Here is a 22526-nt window from a genome sequence, read left to right as displayed (position 1 = left end):
GTCAAGTCAACATGAAAAGGAACTGCTTTTTTTACAGAAGGAATATTATAAACCCCCAAATCACCCCGAGCAGCCTGTCCAGCGTTCTGCAAAACTCCTTACAGAATCCGCCCGCAGGCAGACGTCGTTCTCCTCTCCTCCTGCTGCTGTGCTGTCCCTCCCTTTTAGTTATTTTATCTCCTCTCCTCTCCTCCTCTCCTCCTGCTGCTCTGCTGTCCCTCCTTTCTCCTTCTTTTATCTCCTCTCCTCCTCTCCTCCTGCTGCTCTGCTGTCCCTCCTTTCTCCTTCTTTTATCTCCTCTCCTCCTCTCCTCCTGCTGCTCTGCTGTCCCTCCTTTCTCCTTCTTTTATCTCCTCTCCTCCTCTCCTCCTGCTGCTCTGCTGTCCCTCCTTTCTCCTTCTTTTATCTCCTCTCCTCCTCTCCTCCTGCTGCTCTGCTGTCCCTCCTTTCTCCTTCTTTTATCTCCTCTCCTCCTCTCCTCCTGCTGCTCTGCTGTCCCTCCTTTCTCCTTCTTTTATCTCCTCTCCTCCTCTCCTCCTCTCCTCCTGCTGCTCTGCTGTCCCTCCTTTCTCCTTCTTTTATCTCCTCTCCTCTCCTCCTCTCAATCCTGCTGCTCTGCTGTCCCTCCTTTCTCCTTCTTTTATCTCCCTCTTCACCCCTGCTCTACCCCCCCCCCCCTCCTCCTCCTTCTCCTCTTCCTCCTCAGTGGTGGAAAGTAACCTTATCAGTGGTGGAAAGTAACCTTATCAGTGGTGGAAAGTAACCTTATCAGTGGTGGAAAGTAACTAAGTGCATTTCCTTAATTAGGCCTACTGTACTTAAGTACAATTTTGTTTACTTTTGTATTTAGAATACTTTTACTACTCCGCTACATCTTGGATCCAAATATTGTACTTCTACTCCACTATACTATTTATTTGAAAAGTTCAGTTATTGATTAACTTTGTAAATTTGTATTATTATTACAAAACATACATTAACCATTTCAGCCCTATTTAAATGTTGGCCATTTGAAAATACGTAGTAAATTAAGCTCGTAGATCTTCTATTGAAATGGGACATTCTGCATAATGAGTAGGCTACTTTTACTTTTGGTACTTGAAGCACATTTTAATGCCAATACTTTTACTCAAGTAAATCTTTAACTTCTGAGTATTTCTACATTGCAGTACTTTTACCTATAAGTAAAACATTTGAGTACTTTTTCCACTGCGTATGAATGTAAAAGTGTAGATTCTTGGTTAGGGTGTAAAATATAGTCGAAAGGGACCTCCAATGGGAAATGTCACACAAATATACAGTGACAAAAACACGGAGTGGGTCCTGACTCCTACGTGAGTGGCTTTGTGTGTAATTGCAATGCAATTTTGTCATTGGCCTAGTAAAATAATAAATAAGGCAATTCTGCCTGGAAAGCACAGTGGAAAGGAAAACGGACGTGTTCTGACATTTGTCTCAGAGTGTTCTCCATTTCTGGCGACAGACACAGTGTACAAAGTATGTGCTATCTGTCTCCAATAATGAATTGCCATCTGGATGTGTTTGTTTTATTCATATGTGTGATGACAGTGTGCAGTATAGGTCTGTTTATTTTCTGACTGTGTGATGCTGATGCTGATGTGGGAGAGCAATGAGCATAAAGCAAAGCACAACAGTCCATGTTGCTGACAGATTACGGGGAGAAGAAAAAACGTCAGAACTTTGTTCATCTTGGGGGTGCAAGAACTACTGAACAGAGTTCTGAAAGGCATGGCCGAGCTAATTATCTCCCATTATCAGTTGGAGTATGATGAAGCCTTGATAAACAGTATAGAATATCTGCACAGAGTCTAGTAGTCTATCTACTCTATCACATCTATGATTTAAGATGGGCAACGTTTCAGGCTTTCAGCAAGATCCGGCATTCCGATGCACCACCACTCCGAATACGTGGCTTCCACGTACGGTTAGGGTTAGGATTAGGGACAGGGTTAGTAATAGTATTGAGCACGTCAAAATGGCTACAGTATGTGTCGGAATAGCAGGCTTCGGAATGCGGGTCTGTATGTGTGTCTGTGTATCTAGAGCTATAATCTCAAAAACTGCTGCACGGTCCGTCGCCAATAAGCAGCAAATGCATGTCTGCACACTGTCAGTAGGCCAAAGAAGTATACTTCATGCATTGTTTCCACATGTACTATTATGTTTAGAAACATGTAATGCAAATTTGATCATGGAAGCTAATGGGGCGCAGATGGGGCCCCATTAGTCACGTAGGATTCATGCAGTATGAATCCACACAGGTGTCCATAGTGCCCTAATGGACAGTATGAATCCACACAGGTGTCCATAGTGCCCTAATGGACAGTATGAATCCACACAGGTGTCCATAGTGCCCTAATGGACAAACACAGAACAACACTAGTTGTTTACGGTAACTCTGCAGGGGAAACTTGGCTTCGGACCACTCTGTTTCCTTCTATGTTCTCAAAAACACTGCACTCAGTGTGGACATTATTACTGTATAAGTTCACTATGAAAGCAAGAGTACAGGTTCTTTCCACTAGACTTATAGCAGCACTTCACCCATATTCAACCTGATGTTCATATAATTGGCCTTCACTAAATGCACAGTTGACCATTTCTGTCAACTCACCGTGTCTCAGAGATGGGCTACACACTCCTTCAGCCCTCTTCTTCCGGTGGTGCATTTTTGTTTACACATGTACACAACGTGATGTTAAGAAATTATGTATTAATTTACTTCATTTTTGTCTAAAACAACTCCTAGCCCCGCCATCATCCCGCAGAACACGTGTCACGAGTGAAATGCATGTTGGGAGGGACGCAGATTAATCCCCTTGCCTTCTCCACCGCACCTCCCCTTTAGGAATTATAGACAGCCTCCTGGCAGGCAGCAGAGCCACACGGGGAAAACATCTCTGGCGCATACTGCAGTTATTTCACACCTTCGTACTGTTGACTGTTCGCACATCAGTCTTTTCAAAAAGTATTTTCAAACCAGACGCGGGTGAGTTTTTGGTGAAACAGCGCGGCCAACGCAATTAAGGGGTGCGTGGCAGACAGGCAGCTGAAAGCCTGCACTGACACAGCGAAAACATCCCGCCTCCTCCTCCACTGCCAGACAAATACAAACAGGGTTTTTCGACACCCAATCCGCCCGGGACGGGGGATTTAGCAGCCACAACGTTGGACGGGGGAATTTGCAGCAAACGTTACGTGCGCTAATGTGAACACCCTGCGCTGTTTCGCCACCACACTGTCCGCCCCCCTCCTCCACCGTGCGTTATCGTATCCCTATCAGTCATGTGATCTATTACATCGCAATACCCACACTGTACATCATTTGGTGTTCATATATTCAGAACGGTTAAGGACTAGTACGGTTAACCTCAAAATCACCCTGAACAGCCTGTCCAGATTTCTGCAAAACTCCTTACAGAAATCACCCGCAGTGTCCTTCTTCTCTATACTATATTTATATTTAATATAATAATAAGTGGGAGCTGGCGGTGTGTTTCCTCCTCCGTGTCATCAGTGCCCATACCCGAGGCGAAAGGTGAAAGGGCCTTTCTGTGTGGAGTTTGCATGTTCTCCCCGTGTCCTCTAGGGTAGGTACCCTCACAAAAAACATGCAGTAGTCCTGGTCACTAAACTGCCTCCCCCTGGCCAGCCGGGGAGCCTGATGGAGGGGAAAGGAAATGGTTGGACTAACGTGTTCCTTCCACGCGCTACGTCCAACCAGGGAAACTCCCCCCTGTCAGGTGTAAAGGAGCAACTTGGACACTCAGGCATGAAGGAAGCATGAGTTCAAGTCCGTTGCTCTCCCCTTGTCCCCCATATATGGGGACTAGGTTGGCGGAGGGTGTGTAGAGCTCAGGATCACATTAGATAATTGACACAGGGGTGAAAAATGGGTTACAAAATCGTGGAATAAAGATTATAGATTAAAAAAAATGAATAGCAATTGCTTGCAGGCGCAAGGAATTCTAAGGCATAGCCAATACGAGGTAGGCACACCCCCCGCTCCTCCCCCCCCCCCCCCCCCCCCTGATAGCTGATAGAATCCCGATTGTAGAGACCAACAGTCCAACGGATGTCTCTGTAGAGACCAACAGAACGGATTGTCTCTGTAGAGACCAACAGTCCAACGGATGCAAAAGCAGCAACAGGTTCTCCCTCAGCGCGGAGGGTGATGGGGGACACAGGGAAAACATCTCTGGCGCATACTGCAGTTATTTCACACCTTCGTATACTGTTGACTGTTCGCACATCAGTCGATATTTCTTCAAACCAGACGCTGGTGAGTTTTTGGTGAAACAGCACGGCCAACGCAAGGGGTGCGTGGCAGACAGGCAGCTGAAAGCCTGCACTGACACAGCGAAAACATCCCCGCCTCCTGGTGTGATTGCTGCCACTGTAAGCAGTGCCGTGGTGGTAGTGGTACAGTACATCCTCACTTCGAAAATAAGTTTGCCCTGGCCTGGACAAATGTTTTGCTCCGTTGCTATTGCTGTGTCAAACAATCAAATGAAGAATGAGGTTGTTGTCGGCTGTCGGGACGTGTGTGTCGGGTTTATTTGTCGTCATAGGCATCTGCCTTACCTTGCCTACAGTAAATCCGCCCCTGATTATGCTAGCAATTGCACTGTTCAAATGGGTTCAGGACATACAGTGCTGTTGCTATGGCAGCTCTTATAAATGCTTCTGAATTTGTCCCCTGCCGTGAGGAACAGAGGGTATGGAGCACCCAAGGTTAGGGACTAGGGAGAACCCCAGCTGTGCAGCTCTTGCCTTATGATTGTACAACTTCCACGCAGACCGCTGCTCACCTCTATTGTCCGTTACAATGGCTGAACGAGAAAGAGACAGACATACTGACAGAGATCAGTGCACAGCAGCAGGTACAAGACCGAGGGCAGAGATGGAAAAATAGAGAAATACAGATGTCTGAATAGCACAAAGGGGATGAAAGCAGACAGAATGCAAAGGGATAAGCCCTGCATGTGCACAGGGGGGGGAAATTAAAAGGAAAAGGGAAAAGAAAAATAGAAAAAAAATGTCCTCCATGCCCTCATGGAGGACAACAAAACAGTGGGACAGAAACATAAAATGATTATGATCAAAGGCTGACAAAGATATTTGATGTCCAGCCCTCTGCTGCATGTTAATCAGCATTAAGTCAAGTCCCCCTCCACTCTCTGCGATGAATGAAGACCGATGGCTCTTTTACAACTTGTGAGAAACAAGATGCAAAGTCCACACAGCAAAGAGAACCAAACATGAAGACGGACAGCAGAACAGGAGAGCTTTCTTAACAAAGTCACTGACAGCACTAACAGAGTTAAGGAACAAACCACATGCTTAACCACTTTTACCATGGTGTCCCAAAAAGTTTCTATTCTTTTCTCTCTTTTTTTTTGTTATCCTTTTTTCCCCGATGACTTGTTTTCGGTGTCTGTCTCGGGTGAGCTCATGTCCCTAATACTGTGCGACAGCTCTGGCAGCACCACATCAGCCATTTCAGAGCAAGGCTAAAAATATGACACGGGTCAGTGTGCTTCCATGGAAAGAGTGTCTTTACTTTAGTGTGTTTGTATAAGTATACCTATTGACACCTTTAAATTAAGTGTGAATCGTGGTACCACTAAAAGGGGTGTGGTACCACAGAGGCACCACGGAGGTCCTCAAGTGGTATCACTGCCATTCTCAACTGTAGGAGTCAGGCAATCGAGAATGACATAAAAGTCAACACAGGAACAGGCAGGACATCAATGACAACAGGTTATGAACTGACAGTGAGTGTGACAAAGAGTCCAGTCTTATAGGCAGTAGGTTGATTAGCAAAGAGTTCACAGGTTGGCTGATGAGGGAGTTGGACGTGTGTAAGTGGGACTGCAGTGTGTGGTGGAAAGTAATGGCCATGGTGGAGTCACAGACTGAGGGAGAGAGAGACTGTGACAGCTGCCTTATATCTGCTGAATGAAATGTAAATATCTGAGTCAGTTTTTATCACGTTGCGTGCCAATGTAATTTCACCAAGGGATTCTATTTGTCTGTAATTAGGGTAATTATGTTGTTTCTTGCTTGAGATCATATACTTGACCTATACTGGTCAAAACATTGTATGTCCTGACTGCTGTGTTCGTGAATAAACCTGGATCATTACAAAGTGAGTTGCGAGCCCCTCGTCTGCTTGCTAGCATCCCATGGCTGAGACGGAGAGTCATGTTGTTCTGTTGCTTGCTAGCATCCCATGGCTGAGAGGTCGGCTAGAGGCAAAAAGTGTCTGGTTGCCTAGAGACGAGGCAGGCAGCCAATGAGAAAGATAGCTTGCTAGTACAGCAGTAGGCCTACTAATGAAAGGCAAAGCGATCGAACATAGACCAGCTTAGCTGTGCTTACACAGCAGCTGCTAAATAAATGGCTAAACTTGTGGAGTATATTTTTGAGTGGTGCAACCACTCCAAGGAACAGCAATGTCCGTGTTAACCTACCTATGTGACTATATGAGTAGCAGACAAAAGTGGCACTGTTGTGCCAGAAACAGAGAGAGATATAGTGCTGCACTGCTAATGAAAGAGAGAGAGAGAGAAAGAGGGGGGGAGTTGCACCACTCAGTTCACGGGTGTGATTTTTTTAACAAACACACAGACGTTGCTTCCGGACAGCAACGATAGTGCATTCCATTTCTACTCTCCTGTTGATTGCAGACATAATGTATCACGCACGCATGCACGCACGCACGCACATACTGTACTGTAACATACTGTATACCAGTTTGTTCATGGTTGTTGATGATTAAGAAGTATTTGAATGGCTGTGATGATAAATTATAGTAGCACTACATCTATAACATATACAGTACTAAATATTTCTATACCGTATTGTTGTCAAATCAAATCAAAATCTAATAAAAAATCACTATTTTTTATGGAATTAAACTGTTTCCTTCTAATTAATTTGACCTCCAGTTGCTATGGTACTGACCTGAAATGTGGAGGAAATGTTTTCAGTTGGCTATTGTTTTTCCGGTGTGTTATTGAATGAATTGATACGGATGCTTTTTAGAGGGAAGAATACGTGTAGCCAAGCTAGAGCTGCATTCTTTGAAGGGAGCATGCCTTAGGGGAGATCTAAACAATCTCCCTTTTCATCTATTGCACACAGAAAAATGGAATGAATCAACTCTGCATTTCTCCTTTTCTCCCTCTGCCCCCCCCCCCCCCTCTCTCTCTCTCTCTCTCTCTCTCTCTCTCTATCTCTCTCTCTCTCTCTCTCTCTCTCTCTCTCTCTCTCTCTCTCTCTCTCTCTCTCTCCATATCTCGCATATTCTCTCCCTCTCTTTCTCCCCCCCCCCCCTCTCTCATTATTTCTTCTCTATTTTCTACTCTAACGAGTGTCTGCCCCGAAGGCGAATTGCAGACTGGAGCCTCAGACATCAAGTCCCATTCACCGCTACACGGGAGTGTGTCAGCACCAATGAGTCTCAAACGGAGGAGCGTGTCCCTGCACAGGGTGCATGACTGTGTGTGTGTGTGTGTGTGTGTGTGTGTGTGTGTGTGTGTGTGTGTGTGCGTGTGCGTGTGCGTGTGTACTGTATCGTCGTTGTTGGGCAGAAACAGACGGAGACATTTCCCCCCCAATATGAATTGAGGGGGGTGGGGGGATCGAATGTAGTTATATTTTAATAATACCTTTCAACCTGGAAGCCCAATTGTCATTATTCTCAAAAATAACACTGGCTATTTTATCTACATTTGTGACCACATTTGAGCCTGCCATCGCACACATTCCAGCTTTTCACCAGAGGAGAAAAACTTACTAGAGTCTAAAACTAGAAAAAGTGCCCTTCCGGGCACAGGTCTCCACCAGGTTATCCACAGATCCGTGCAGTTAGAGGTAAAAACACTTTTTGGCCAGTTATAGCGCCACCTTGAGGCTGAGTTGAAATTGTTCATGTGGCATTTCGTCCTCGGCCTAGTGGGAATGTGGGTGCACAATTTCACGGAAATCACGCGATGTGTTCATGATTTGCAGCATTTTGTTTGAAACTGAGCACTCCTGTGAACTTTGGAAGCCAATCTTAACCAATCAGGATGGAGTCTGATAAATCTGAAAGACCCGTTTCGTTGAATGGCTCTAGAGAGACTGTGTACCAATTTGCGTGATGTTTGGACAAAATCTGTAGGTGTACTGTGCAAAAACTTGTTTTGCACAAAGCGGCCTCCTGGTGGCGCTATAACAGGCCGTTCTGGAAAGTTTGGGGCAGAGGTTCATGGTTGGCATCCAGGGAGTGTGTGTGCAAAATATGGCATCGAAAAACTTGTTTTGCACAAAGCGGCCTCCTGGTGGCGCTATAACAGGCCGTTCTGGAAAGTTTGGGGCAGAGGTTCATGGTTGGCATCCAGGGAGTGTGTGTGCAAAATATGGCATCGACCGGGTTAACGGTGGCCGAGATTAGCTGTTCACGGACACACGGACACACGGACACACACACACGCGGACGGACGGAGTGCAAAACATACTCTCCCCACATGCCTTCGGCCTGGTGGAGACAATAAGTGTCAGAGCTGAAATCGACTATGTAATAAATGCTTAAACATGTAGCTAGGTGTAATGTTAGAGACCACAGAAGTGAACATTTCAAGCCTGTTTTCTAAACTCACTGTTTGATGCAAGACATTACTCTATAAGCCATACCTCCAAAATTGGTGGGTCAAACTGAACAACCAATATGTCAATTTGAAGCTATGATTCCCTGCTTTCATATGACATGAAAAAACTACGACAGAGTATGAAATTGGGCATTCATTCATGTGGAAATACAGGGTTTATGCTGCCCTACAGTGACAGCATCACTGTGCGGCCTGGATTCTGGACCTCTCAAATCACCATTAACTGTCCAACACATTGGCACAGTGGGACTAGAGGAGGAATACAGTAGAACTAAGAGACAAGGCTGTTGCACTCTGAAAATCACAGATATACAAGCTCGTATTGAGCTTGTGGATCAGCTATTTGCAACCAAAATCAGCCATTACGACCCAACGCCAAAAATTCAAACAAAATCAACTGTGGATTTATTCAACTAAAATCTCAAATATATATGTATTCGACTGAAACTATACTAAAAGTAAAACATTTCAGATGACAAAAATATGACTAAAACGACATGAAATTGTACTCAAAGGACTATGACTAAAACTAAATCAATATCTGCTATCAAAATGAACACTGCTGTGTCCCTCTCCGCCAACAACAACAGTACCATGGCATGGAGGGGAGAAGGCTGAGAGATAAAGATGGGGGGAGAGAGAGAGAGAGAGAGAGAGAGAGAGAGAGAGAGAAAGAGAGAGAGAGACCATGGTCTATGAAAATGTTAACAGGCAGAAAATTAAGTCAGAAAATCCAAAAAAGCAACTATAGTGCTGACTGTCAAACATCGTTGTCCATGTTGTTTTAGAGTAGTGGTTCTCAAGCATTTTCATACGGATCACCAATATTTTAAAGAAACTTTACAGATAGACAAGTCCAGAGAGAGAGAGAGAGAGAGAGAGAGAGAGAGAGAGAGAGAGGCGGTAAAGGTAAGGAGATAAGATAAAGAGAATAAAAGTGAGTGATTAAAAGAGAGAGGGGCAGGGTGTCTGGCGGCTCCGATAATTAGTGCAACAGAACTGTACACGCTCCAATTGTGAGTCACAAGGACCCGAGGTTGAATCTGACTCCTGTAGTGTCTTGCACGTCTTTCTGAAACTACAGTTTCTCGTTTTGCACTCGACACTCCTGCTATAGCTAACAGAGCAAATTATTTCTCAGTTTGTGGTTTTGCATTCTTCACAGAGATGCATAAGATTTATAGTCTGCAATCGGTGGAGAGAAGAGATGTGCCCTTTCCTGCTATTGGTCACCGTGTGTGTGTGAGAGAGAGAGACAGAGACAGAGAGAGAGAGAGGCCCAATCCCAATTGCCTCCCTCAAGCCCTGAGCCCTGGACCCTCATTGACTTTAATGACGTCAGCTCTAAGTGCTTGAGGGTGAGAGGCTGTAAGGGCTCCACATTGTTGTGAAAGAAATGGGACAGCACTTTGAAGATGAGTCCGCCATTCATGACACTTTGCATCACTTTATAAAGACTGTCCTTATTCACAGCCAGTGCCTACCTATATGCTTTGCCTATTTATACATGTATATTATGTTTATTTTAGTATTTAAGCTGATCGTTTTATTATTAGTTTAATAAATACACTTTCCTGTGTGATATGAGTTGTAATATTAATATATAATACTAATACATTTCATTTCCATATTATTTTACTTTGCTACTTTTGTCATTTCTCATCATGTTTCCCTTATTATTATTATTGTTATTAAATATATAGCCTATATCCTTCCATTCCGTCTCCTTTTGAGAACAGTGAGAAAGCACTATTGTGTTTGTTGACATTCTAATCGCGATACATAACTAATTTGCATAATTAAATGATTGACGTTCGGAGGATCCCCCTCATTCCACTGGTAACGCTATGAACTGTGGGTAATTTCTTTGCTAAAGTCAGCCCAAAGTCAGCATCGACGCTGACTTTGGCAAAGGGCACATAAAGGGGCGGGGCTGAGCCCTCACTGACTTACCGATTTCAAATGGGACATCCCTCAAGCCCTCGCAGACTTCACATGAACGCGCAGTTAAGTCAGTGAGGGCTCATTGAGTCAGCAAGGGAGTGGATTGGGATTGGGCCAGAGAGAGACAGACAGACAGACAGACAGTGTAGGACAGAGGAAACATGGTTGTCTAGGATACCAGAACCCTCGCCTCAAAACACAGTCGCCCGGGCGTACAGCCGGCGTAACTGCTCAGCCCGGTGTTACTAAACGTGACCTCAGTAAAGTATGCCTAAATGGTTAAACCTAACCATATTCCTAACCTTAACCTCAATAAAACGGTGCGAAAACCTAACCCTATTCCTAAACGTAACCCCAGTAAAACTATGCATAACCCTAAACTTATTTCTAACCTTATTTTCAGTAAAACGAATACAAGAACCGCCCCACCGAGTGGTCGGCGTGCGAAACAAATGAGGGCGAGGGTTTTAAGGTGAGCATTCTGGTTACCGTTGGTGATCGATATTATTAAGACCTTGGTTGTTTGTGAATGTCATCTTCATGTGTCCTGTGTCCCACATACTTATTTTTTCCTCTCCACTGTGTATCTGCTCTATGGAGCCAGCATTTAGATAAGAATTGTTTCTGTTACGGCTCACTCCTCCTCACCTTCACATACAAGCACTGCTTAGCCACTCCCCCCTCACTGACTACTCCATGGCTCTACTCAGCACACCTGCTCTCCTGCACCAATTCTCTGCACCTGTCTTCCATCCTGCAATCAAGCACTGCCTCTACAAAAAAGCCCAGTCTGCCCTTCATTCCACGCCAGAGCTGAGAGCTTCACATGTCTACATGTATGGTAAAGTACAGGCCAAGCTTATAGTATTGTTAAACTGAGTTAAATATAGTGCTAGTTACAGTTTTAGCTTTACACAGCTATTTTCCCAGCTGTTCAACTTTACACAGTTGCAGCTCCTGCCTTTGTTGTTTTTGAGTGGTGCAACCACTCCAAGGAACAGCAATGTCCGTGCATATGTGCCTATGTGACGTTAACACACCCACCCATCCACCCATGCACCAGTATGACTATTAGTACCAGTAGGGGTGCTGTTGTGCCAGAAACAGAGAGGGATAGTGCTGCACTGTTGCCTGCTAATGAGAGAGAGAGAGGGAGGGGGGGAGAGAGGGGAGTTGCACCACTCAGTTCACACGGGTGTGATTTTTCTCTGAAGACTGACGCTTCCTCTCCTCCTCCCCAGTGCTTGGATTTACACGCTGAGTTTGGCCAACCTGGAGAGCCACCACCAATTTAATTTCGGTCTCACAGACTCCAGTTTGGAACTACATGTTAATTACTTATCTCCCAAGATTCATGTTTCCTGGGTTTTCTTCTAATTCAAATGATTCATGGCTTTGTACGCCGAAATGGTCTTAGAGTATTTACTTTAATTACTTGCATTCTAAAAGTGGCGATGACGCCGGGTCCTTCGACATTATTGTGTTGGGTTATTATTATTATTCATAATTAGTAATTAGTATTCAAAATAATACATAACAGTTGGCCACTTTACACCCTCCTCAAGATGAACAGTAAGGTTTGGCACTATTACACAGAGACTATGGCAGAATTGGAAAAATAGTGGAGGGGAAAAAAATGGGAGAAGAAACAGATACAGAGAAATCTAGAGAGCTGAATACAAAAAGGGTTATGAAATATCAACTTTGAACACCACCTAGGGGGACTGTTCTGGTAGAAGGGGAGGAAAGCATTAGAAAACTAAAAATAAATAAAAGATGTCACCTGTGCCATCGTGGAGGGCAACAAAACAGTTGAATAGAAACATGAAATGATAATCAAAGGCTAAGGGGCCATACATATTTGATGGCTCTCTGTTGCATTGCTCTCCGCATTCAGCCCCCCTGTGATGAATGAAGACAGATGGCTCACTTACAAATGAGAGAAGAACAGATAAGAGATAAACTCCAAAGAGAAACAGAACATCGGAGGAGAGGATTGGAAAAGCACCATTGATGGAGAGCGAAATATGAGAGGTGAAGCGATGAAGAGATTACAAGACTGGGTCCGAACCCAGTTTAAGGCTGGACCTTGTACAGTAGCATATAGAAGATGTGTCCATATTAGAGTTAGCGTTGCAGGCAATTTGTTAAAGGGATAGGATTGTATTGTGAATTGATGGGAATTACTGGATACCAAATGTTCATCTGCAATTTGCTGTAGGTGTCCCAATAATATGTGCTGTTAAAGTGCATGTATAACATCCCCTGACATGTTTAATAGATAGATAGATAGATACAGTAGATAGACATAAAGTATCTATCTATCTATCTATCTATCTATCTATCTATCTATCTATCTATCTATCTATCTATCTATCTATCTATCTATCTATCTATCTATCTATCTATCTATCTATCTATCTATCTATCTATCTGATGGATGGAGTCTATTTTTCTAATGATAAGTTAAATGTTTATAAATAATTAAACAATAATTAAACAAGAAGATCTATATGAGCTGTTTGGTGTTCCATAATGTGGTGATATGACGCAATGCCGGCCTGTAGATATCTTCTTTACGTGAAGCGACACCCTCAATATCATCTACTGCCGTACACTACTGCTACTGCTACTTGTATTGGATAGTTGGAAAATAATGGAAGTGGGACAAAGGATGTGTGTGTGCACAGTGCACACTGACAAGCTGAGCTAAAGGTAACTAAGGGAGTTTTGCCTGAGTATTTTTGCTGTGTCCGGGCACACACATTTATTGTTGTGTCTGTGGTTTCATCTCCTTAGTCATTATTCTGTTCAGACTCCCTCCAAACATTCTATTCAGCTATCCATTCTGAACCAGAATGCAGTCAGTCAGAACTAATACCCAAACAGGACTTAAATCAGCACAGTGCCAAATAGATTGCGTTTGTTGTTCCCCTTGCATTTTGATTTTGCTTTGTTCGCAGAAATTCTATGTAAAGGACAATTTGTTTTCATAAATATGTGCTGTAAAACACAAGAAAATAACCCCAGATTGAAATAAGCCACGAGAAAATGTGATGACTTGAGATACTGTTTGTAAGGAAGTGGCTTGATAAATGGAGCTGTTTCACAGCAGCCACTTTGACGGTTATAAGCACTTAAGCTCAATATACTTGGTTGTATAATGAATAGCTAAAATAGCACATCCACATCGCAATGCAACACATTATGGAGCTTGTAGATCTGCTATTTTCAAAAGATTTGTAATACATTTGAAAACTTGAAATGGAACACTCATGTGTATGTGGAGTACTTTTTACTATTGGTACTTTAAGTGGATTTTGAATGCTGGACTTTTACTTGTAACAGAATTCTGCATTGAAGTATTGATACTTTTACTACTGCAAAATTCTACCATTTTCACTGTTACTGTTACACATCATTACCATTCCACGTTGATGGGACGACCAGAGGTTCAGTTATGAACTGCAACATCCACTTTACAACAATACCACGACTAGACAAATGTTCTATTCTATTTTAGTTAAACATGTCTGACCAAATAGCTCTACCCTCTCTCCTCTCCTTCATCACATTTTATAATCAGGACAGTTCTTCATATTGAGTTCAACCAAAGCTTATTAAGTCCTGATCAAAGTCCCTGGGATGGAGTAACCACAGTTCAAATAGCAAAACCACCTCCACCAAGTCAATCCCTGGACAATGACTCCAGTTAATCCTCTTTCATCCTATGTAGATGGAGACTGAGTCCTTGTAGCAGTGCACACTGCAGTGGGAGTATATCACAAGTATACTGTGATAACCACACACGTACTGCAGTGGGAGTATATCACAAGTATATTGTGATAACCACACACTGAAGTGGGAGTATATCACAAGTATATTGTGATAACCACACACTGCAGTGGGAGTATATCACAAGTATATTGTGATAACCACACATTGCAACACTGTACTGTGCAAAGATTAATGAATTATTGCGACTGTAGGTCACAGATTATTATGAAAACCTGCAAAACCTCTCAGTCCGTCAATCCGTCCATCTGTCACGCCACCATATATGGCCGTCAGTCCGTCGTGCCTCGTGACACGTCATGCCACCATATATGGCCGTCTGCCTCCTGACACACTCCATATATGGCCATCTCCATATATGGAGCCGGCCAGCAACTCTACAGTACATCTGACCTCAAACCCTTAGATCTCCATATACAGTATGGAGCTGACCTGTTCTGACATTCCAGATGTTGATCCTTCCCCACCCGTCTTTCCTCTTCGATGTCCATTAAAACTCTAGACGGGCCCGCCCCAGTTATTAGTGCAGTGCAGTTGTGCCCGGCAGCCGGTAAAAACTAGAGTCCTCAACATGCCCGAAAATTAAGGCCCGGCCCTACCTGGGCCCTCATCAAACACTCAAGACACTGACCCACTACGACCCTTACATCTCCATATATGGAGCTGACCTGTTATGACATTCCATATATTGCCAGACCTCATCAAACCCTGTACACTCAAGACACTGCCCCCGCTGCCACCCTCAGATCTCCATATATAGAGCTGTTCTGAGATATTGAATACCATGTGCACTGACCTAAAACACCTATTCCATGTTAAACAATTAATTTCCAGACATAGAATCGAGTCAGTGCTATCGCCAGACTTGATTAACACCTTCTTGCTTCCGCTCTCATGCCCACATTCAGACCTGAACCTAAGCATTCAATCAAAATCATTTAAAAAGGTCTTGAGTGCTCGATTTATTGCTGTGCTATTCACATACTTTGTGTATAGTGCAGCATTTAGTCTGGCACATTGAAAATAAATGTAGGTGGATTGAAAGATAATGGTAGATAGAAAAGACAAATTGGATATTTTGGTACAGCGGAGCAGAGAGACGGGCAGTGTGACGAAGGCAATAGCAGCAATGTCAAAGGAGGCTCATTTGTAGACGCTGCAGTAATAGGCAGCAATTTCCTCTGGTGATGACATGGGGGGGAAAGAGGACGAGGATGGAGCAAAATAAAGAAGGCTGATGAGCAAAAAGAGGGAGCATTTAGTCATCAATAGAAAAGAGGAAAAGGAAATGAAGGAGTAGGTTATTGAATTATGTTTACAAAATGTTGGGGGTGTGTGTGGTACCCTCCCCACAGAACAACAGTATTAAATGCACTACTAAAGCAAGTAATATCTGGGAAGATCATTGTTGAAGGTAGCATTCACGTGTCTTCAAAATGTATGTTACACTACACGGTAAGCACAGCACTTAACAAGCAAAACCCATCAATTGATATCATAATGGAACTAACCTATAAGTTGTTAAGGCCATTGTTCATTAGGCGATTGAACTGAAAGCTTGGCTCAACCCTTTAACCACAGTTGACTGCTTAATTAATTCACACTACATTATTTGTTCACATATAAGTAGCATGACACATTATTCAATGATTATAAACTACCAGCTAAAGTGGTTGTCACCAGTGTCACTGCGTCAAGTGAATGATCCGTGATCCATTTCATCCAATTGTGCTTGTATCAAAAAGCTAGAGAAACTGTTTTCTGTCTAACTGTTCTACACCATATTTTACAAGATCTTTTATTGACCTGTGATGTCCATGATGGTTTATCATTGTATATTTATTATCAATATTGTACAATTATGTAGAATTGTGACCACATGGCACCTCTCTCTTTATTTCCCTGCATAATATTTCCTGGAGAATCTTCCCCGTCTGATTGAGGGTCAAGGAAATGCGTTTTGTTTCCTTTGTTAAATGTAGGCTTGCAAAGTCCCAATATACTGTAGACTGTTACCGAGATGAACAGATGCAAATACATTGGAGTTGAGTTGATTACCTGCTGATAGCTGAGCTCAGCTCATCCAGACGCCGTGTGTCCGTGGAGGTGGTGTTGTCGAGCTTGGACAGGCTATCCATCCTCTTTAGAATCACCTCCAGCATGTCACTGATTTTCCTCAGCACACCTCGTGACTCCACACTGGCCAGCACTGAGACACACACAAGGGTAAACAGACCAACGCTTAAGCATACAAGGGATGGAGTAGTACATGGCAGTCACCCTATACCCAAGTATGTGTGTACATAGCCAGCTGCTGAGCAGTTTGTGGTTGCTTTGTTTTTGGTCATTATTGCATATTGTTGCTTTGCCTATATAAGTTAACCTCTCTGAGAGAGGTGTTAAAGTTGGAAGTGTAAAATCAGAGTTCCTCCATCTAAAGGAGTACCCCAAGGCTCGATTTTCGTTCCCATACTGTATATATCAACAATGTTGTAAATACATTACAGACCTGTAATATACATTTATATGCTGATTGTAACTGCCGGGATACTAGTTCTTTGAACTTCAATCATTTCCTAAGTTGAAGTTAATTTGTTATTTACTTTTCTTATTTTGTTCATCTTATTTTGAAGCTTCCTGTATTTCGGTTCACTTTTACTTTGAAACTTCCTGTTACCACACCACACTTAGCTGAGGCTGCTAGCTTCACACACTCCATTCTCACACTGAGTCAGTGACAGAGGGAAAGAGACACACCCCAGCATTTGTTTGTTTGTGACTTTGTTACACTGCACAGCAAGGTATTTATATGCATCATGCACCTTTGTACTCAAAGTAAGGTTGCCTGTAACTTGCAGTTTTTGTGAACAGTTGATTGAATGACTGAAGTTGTTTATATTGTTCTGCAGCGCCTGTCACACTATGTTTCGTGTACCTGTGACTGTTTGATGATGTACCCTGAGGTTCAACTGGTTCATGCAGCCCTTTAGCGCCCTTGATAAGCAGACTAAAGCGGAGTGAGGTACATGATTGTTTGTTTGTTTTTGGTTTGGGGTCTCATTTATGATTTGTTTGGGACTTAATTAATTGTATTTGTTTCTGGTATGTTTTGGTGTATGATATTTGGTTACTGTGCATTTTCCCTTTCTGGTATTTTATTGGTCATGTATTGAAGTGGACTGATTGATTTTATCACTGTATTATAATTGCTATGAAATAACCATTTTATTGTTAGTTGTAATATTGAAGTGATGAACTTAATGCACATATTTTATTGTTGAGTGAAAGCTATGAAATTGTTTGATGTGATCATAACAGTGCTTCTGTCCTTTTATAGTTTTCACGGTGTCGTAACAAAATAAACACCCGTTGAGACCACATCGATCTTTATCATCATTTCAACTATCGAGGGCCGCTACAGTGAAAACTCAACGCTGAATGCAACTCAACGTCAACACCAACCCACCTCATCTACAGCCATCTTCTACAGTCATCAGTTCTTCAAGTCACCAGCGCATTGTTAAAAGTTTGTCACACAACACCACAACCCATACATTGAGAGGTACCTAGGACAGGTAGCCTCTACATCTTGGACTGAGTAAGGTTGAAGGATGTGAAAAAGACAATACAAAAAATTAAAAATTAAATTAAAAAAACTAAAAAATTAAAAACAACAAAAAAAAGGAATTGAAAACTAGTGTTTTCCACAGGAAGGGATTTAAAGGTCCTCTACACACCACAGTATTCAACTGCAATCTGAAAACTTTCAAGCTGCATGCATTATTGAAAATCAGACTGGTCTGAAGTGAGTGGTGCAACAGTGCCCCCCCACCCCTGTTGGTACTATTTAAAGGGGATATTTGCATAAATTGTGTTGAAATGTCTTGTTTGATATTATTATTTTGAGGTTAAATTGCTCACTGTAAAAATTACCCTTTGAAGTGGAAGTAATCAAACGACAAAATGGCAACCTCTGAGACAACAATCAACTCACCGGATACTACTGAACCTGGACACACAGTGACCAATGCACAACAACTGATGCACAACATCAGATTTACCGCGGCTTATATCACCTGGACGCAATCTGCAAGACACATTCGAACAACATTAAAGACATTTTGTTCAGCAGAGGACCTCCACGATATCAAACAATGTATTCTGAATCAATTAAAGGTAATACGTGAATGCTATGAATCCATCAAATGCAACTCCACCCCTACTCCAGACATTGTTAACAAAATGGACGCCTGTATGATGATCACCGCAGACATATTCGAACTTGTGGATAAATACTTACAAACTATTGATCAACCCTTCAACGAACCGGTCGCAAAATTCAGAGTCAGGATGACTTTAAATAAAGAGGAGTATGGGTCTATTTTTGGACACACCAATACAGAAACTGTCGTCTCCGACTATTCAGATGGGATGGAATACCGTGCACAGTCCCATGGAACCGATCTATTGCACCCACCCAAAACCCCTTCCATAGCAAACAGTGATAATTCAATGTCTACCTCTAACCGTCACTCCAATACAATCTCCAAAGTCTCCCAGAAAAGAGCTGATGCAGAAGCTGATCTTGCTGCCAAACGGGAAAAGGCCAAGGCACTGCAGGAGATCCTTAGGCAACAAGCCCAAGTGCAAGAGGAAGACATTAGGCTACAACAACTGGAGACTCAAATGGACATCAGAGTAGCAGCAGCACGGGTTCAAGCTTATAACCTACTTGAAGGCAAACCCGAACACTGCAATAACCCACCCTCTGCTCCTCCAAACGTCACACCATGTTTCACAAAGTACCTCCAAACAGAAGCCGGTATATCCTGTAACCCTATTTCCCCCCCCTTCTTAATGAATCACAGGCCTGCGGATGCGTGGACCCCTAAAAAGGCCAGAGCTTCCCACCCTACTACCCAGAATTATTCCAAGCCTCCATTCACCTGCCCCATATGTGCTCAGAAAGTGCATGGTATTGCTACGTGCCCCAGATTTGCACGCACAACCATGGAAGACAAGAAGGCTTACATTTTCAAAAATAACCTCTGCTTCGGATGCCTGAGAAAGGGACACGTCGGCAAGCAATGTAGGAGACGACATACATGTGGTATATGTTATCGACCTCATCCTACCTGCCTGCACCATGGCAGAGCTAAGAGATCGAGGGGAGAAACGGCGAAGGAGTCCACAGATGGGTATACAAGTAGTTATACTGCCAGTCATGTCTGCATGCCATCTACAGATGACCCACAGAGGTGGGTGACCGAGCTGAAGTCTCAAGTAAACCGTGTAGAGGACGAGCTAGACGAACTGCGCACCCATAAACGGGTGGCCTTGGCAAATAATGAACACCTGCGGATGGAAGTGGCCGAGCTAATGAAAAGGAACATGGAAACAGCTAAACTTCTGAATACCATAAAACAGAGCCAGGATGACTTCCTCAGGTCGAAAGGGCAGCTAGACAACGAGTTAGATCTCCTCCGACACAACACTCTACGAAATAAGGACATGGCGATGGATTTAAATAATAGAGAGCTGGAGGCCTTACGAGCTCGGCTTCAACAACAGCTTGCCATCACGGCAGAGCAGAATCAGGAGACTGAGCGATTGAGAAAAGAACGGGATCAGACACTAATTGACTTGAAACATGCAAACAATGCCCTGCAAAGCAAAGAAACGAGTAACTCTCAGCTGAACAGTAAAATAAAAGATCTACAGGCAGAAAATGACGATCTTGTGCGCTCTGTGAGGAAGCAGGAGGCAGAGCTCTCCTCCCTAAGGGAGCAAACACAGGTCCAGTTGACCACATTGGACCAGGATAGGCAGAGAAGCAACACCGAACTGGGTAGCCTACCGGCGCAACTTGAGCAGGTGTGTCATAAAGTCGAGCAGATACAGAAGCTCCACGAAGAACAGTGCTGTCCGCTCCAGTGTGCTGTAGTGGAAGCCAAGGGCATCATACCGGACGTTGTGGGAAAAATGGATGACCCCATACATGTCCAGTACAACGACTCCCCTGAAGAGCTGGGAGACATGGCTTCTATAGAGGTCGCCTCCACCAAGCATGTACAGCAGCAAATCGCTAACAAAAGCCCAAAAAGACTTCTTAAGACGGTCACAAATCAAACCGAGGATGAAAATGGAGACTTGGGTGAAGGCCCTGGAGCTAGAAACCCAGTTGGAAATAAGATCTTTCCCCTAAACCTTTTGGATCTCCCAAACCTCATTGAACTTGTAAAGATGTTTTAAATCATGTTATGTGCAATTCAGAATGGTTTGCCCCAGGTAACATGATTGGGGGGAGTGTAACTGCCGGGATACTAGTTCTTTGAACTTCAATCATTTCCTAAGTTGAAGTTAATTTGTTATTTACTTTTCTTATTTTGTTCATCTTATTTTGAAGCTTCCTGTATTTCGGTTCACTTTTACTTTGAAACTTCCTGTTACCACACCACACTTAGCTGAGGCTGCTAGCTTCACACACTCCATTCTCACACTGAGTCAGTGACAGAGGGAAAGAGACACACCCCAGCATTTGTTTGTTTGTGACTTTGTTACACTGCACAGCAAGGTATTTATATGCATCATGCACCTTTGTACTCAAAGTAAGGTTGCCTGTAACTTGCAGTTTTTGTGAACAGTTGATTGAATGACTGAAGTTGTTTATATTGTTCTGCAGCGCCTGTCACACTATGTTTCGTGTACCTGTGACTGTTTGATGATGTACCCTGAGGTTCAACTGGTTCATGCAGCCCTTTAGCGCCCTTGATAAGCAGACTAAAGCGGAGTGAGGTACATGATTGTTTGTTTGTTTTTGGTTTGGGGTCTCATTTATGATTTGTTTGGGACTTAATTAATTGTATTTGTTTCTGGTATGTTTTGGTGTATGATATTTGGTTACTGTGCATTTTCCCTTTCTGGTATTTTATTGGTCATGTATTGAAGTGGACTGATTGATTTTATCACTGTATTATAATTGCTATGAAATAACCATTTTATTGTTAGTTGTAATATTGAAGTGATGAACTTAATGCACATATTTTATTGTTGAGTGAAAGCTATGAAATTGTTTGATGTGATCATAACAGTGCTTCTGTCCTTTTATAGTTTTCACGGTGTCGTAACAAAATAAACACCCGTTGAGACCACATCGATCTTTATCATCATTTCAACTATCGAGGGCCGCTACACTGATGATACAATCTTATATTGTTTCTCAGACTCTGTGGAGAAATCTACTCATATGTTGCAACTTGCCTTTGATGTTTTCCAGAAATCATTGCTGGATCTAAAATTGGTTTTAAATGCTGAAAAGACTATACATTTATGTTTTTCACAAAGGGAAGAGCTTTAAATGAAAATGATCCTCAGCTATACACCTCAAGTGGCACCACCATTGAACTTATTATAAATACCTCGGGATCTGGCTGGACGAGAAACTTACTTTTAACACATACATTGAAATTTTAACAAAGAAATTGCGAATGAAGCTTGGCTTTTTTACCGAAACAGATCCTGCTTTCCTTGGCCTACTATAGAAAGAGACTAATTTAAGCACTTTTCATCTCCGCTTTGGACTACGGAGACATTATATACAGAAACGCATCAGCTACCACACTTAAAATCTTGGACCCAGTTTATCATTCTGCCCTCAGATTTATAACAGGAGACAGCTATAACACCCATCATTGCATACTGTACAATAAGGTTGGTTGGCCCTCCCTTGCGACAAGGAGAGACCAACACTGTTTTTTATTTGTCTATAAAGCTCTAATTGGGAGTTCACCTTCTTATTTAAACTCTCAAATTTGCTTTTCATAAAGGGAAGCGTGCAGTTATTTCCTTAAGAGTCCCAACGTTGAATGGACTGTACACAGAGCACAGCAAATCACGCAACGGGGAAACAGAGAAGCTGACAAAGGCTCTCAAAGAGGATGTTAAGTGGAGCAGTTATCCTCTCAAGCACCGGGGTAAGGGATTTGCTTTTCTCAAAGAAACTCATAGACGATGCCATCATTCACACAAACACAGCCAGGTGAACTAAAGCAATTGTTGAGTCTTTGCTGTTATCCTGCACTACAGACTGAGGAAACAAAATGCATGTAT

The 22526-nt window shown here is 42.9% G+C and overlaps 1 protein-coding gene across 1 annotated transcript in view; it reads right to left on the bottom strand.

The window, feature by feature from the left end:
* LOC310858714 (alpha-1,6-mannosylglycoprotein 6-beta-N-acetylglucosaminyltransferase B-like) overlaps positions 1–22526 on the bottom strand; it is a gene marked incomplete at its 5' end in the record, with an annotated part of 152539 nt that overhangs the window by 78832 nt on the left and 51181 nt on the right. The window contains 1 exon segment of the mRNA XM_083764959.1: positions 16476–16626. Coding sequence (XP_083621085.1) covers positions 16476–16626 — 151 coding nt within the window.

This window comes from Protomyctophum parallelum (genome assembly GCF_964188405.1).
Source record: "Protomyctophum parallelum genome assembly, chromosome: 5".
Classification (NCBI taxonomy): domain Eukaryota; kingdom Metazoa; phylum Chordata; class Actinopteri; order Myctophiformes; family Myctophidae; genus Protomyctophum; species Protomyctophum parallelum.
This window is presented reverse-complemented; position numbering and strand designations above follow the sequence as displayed.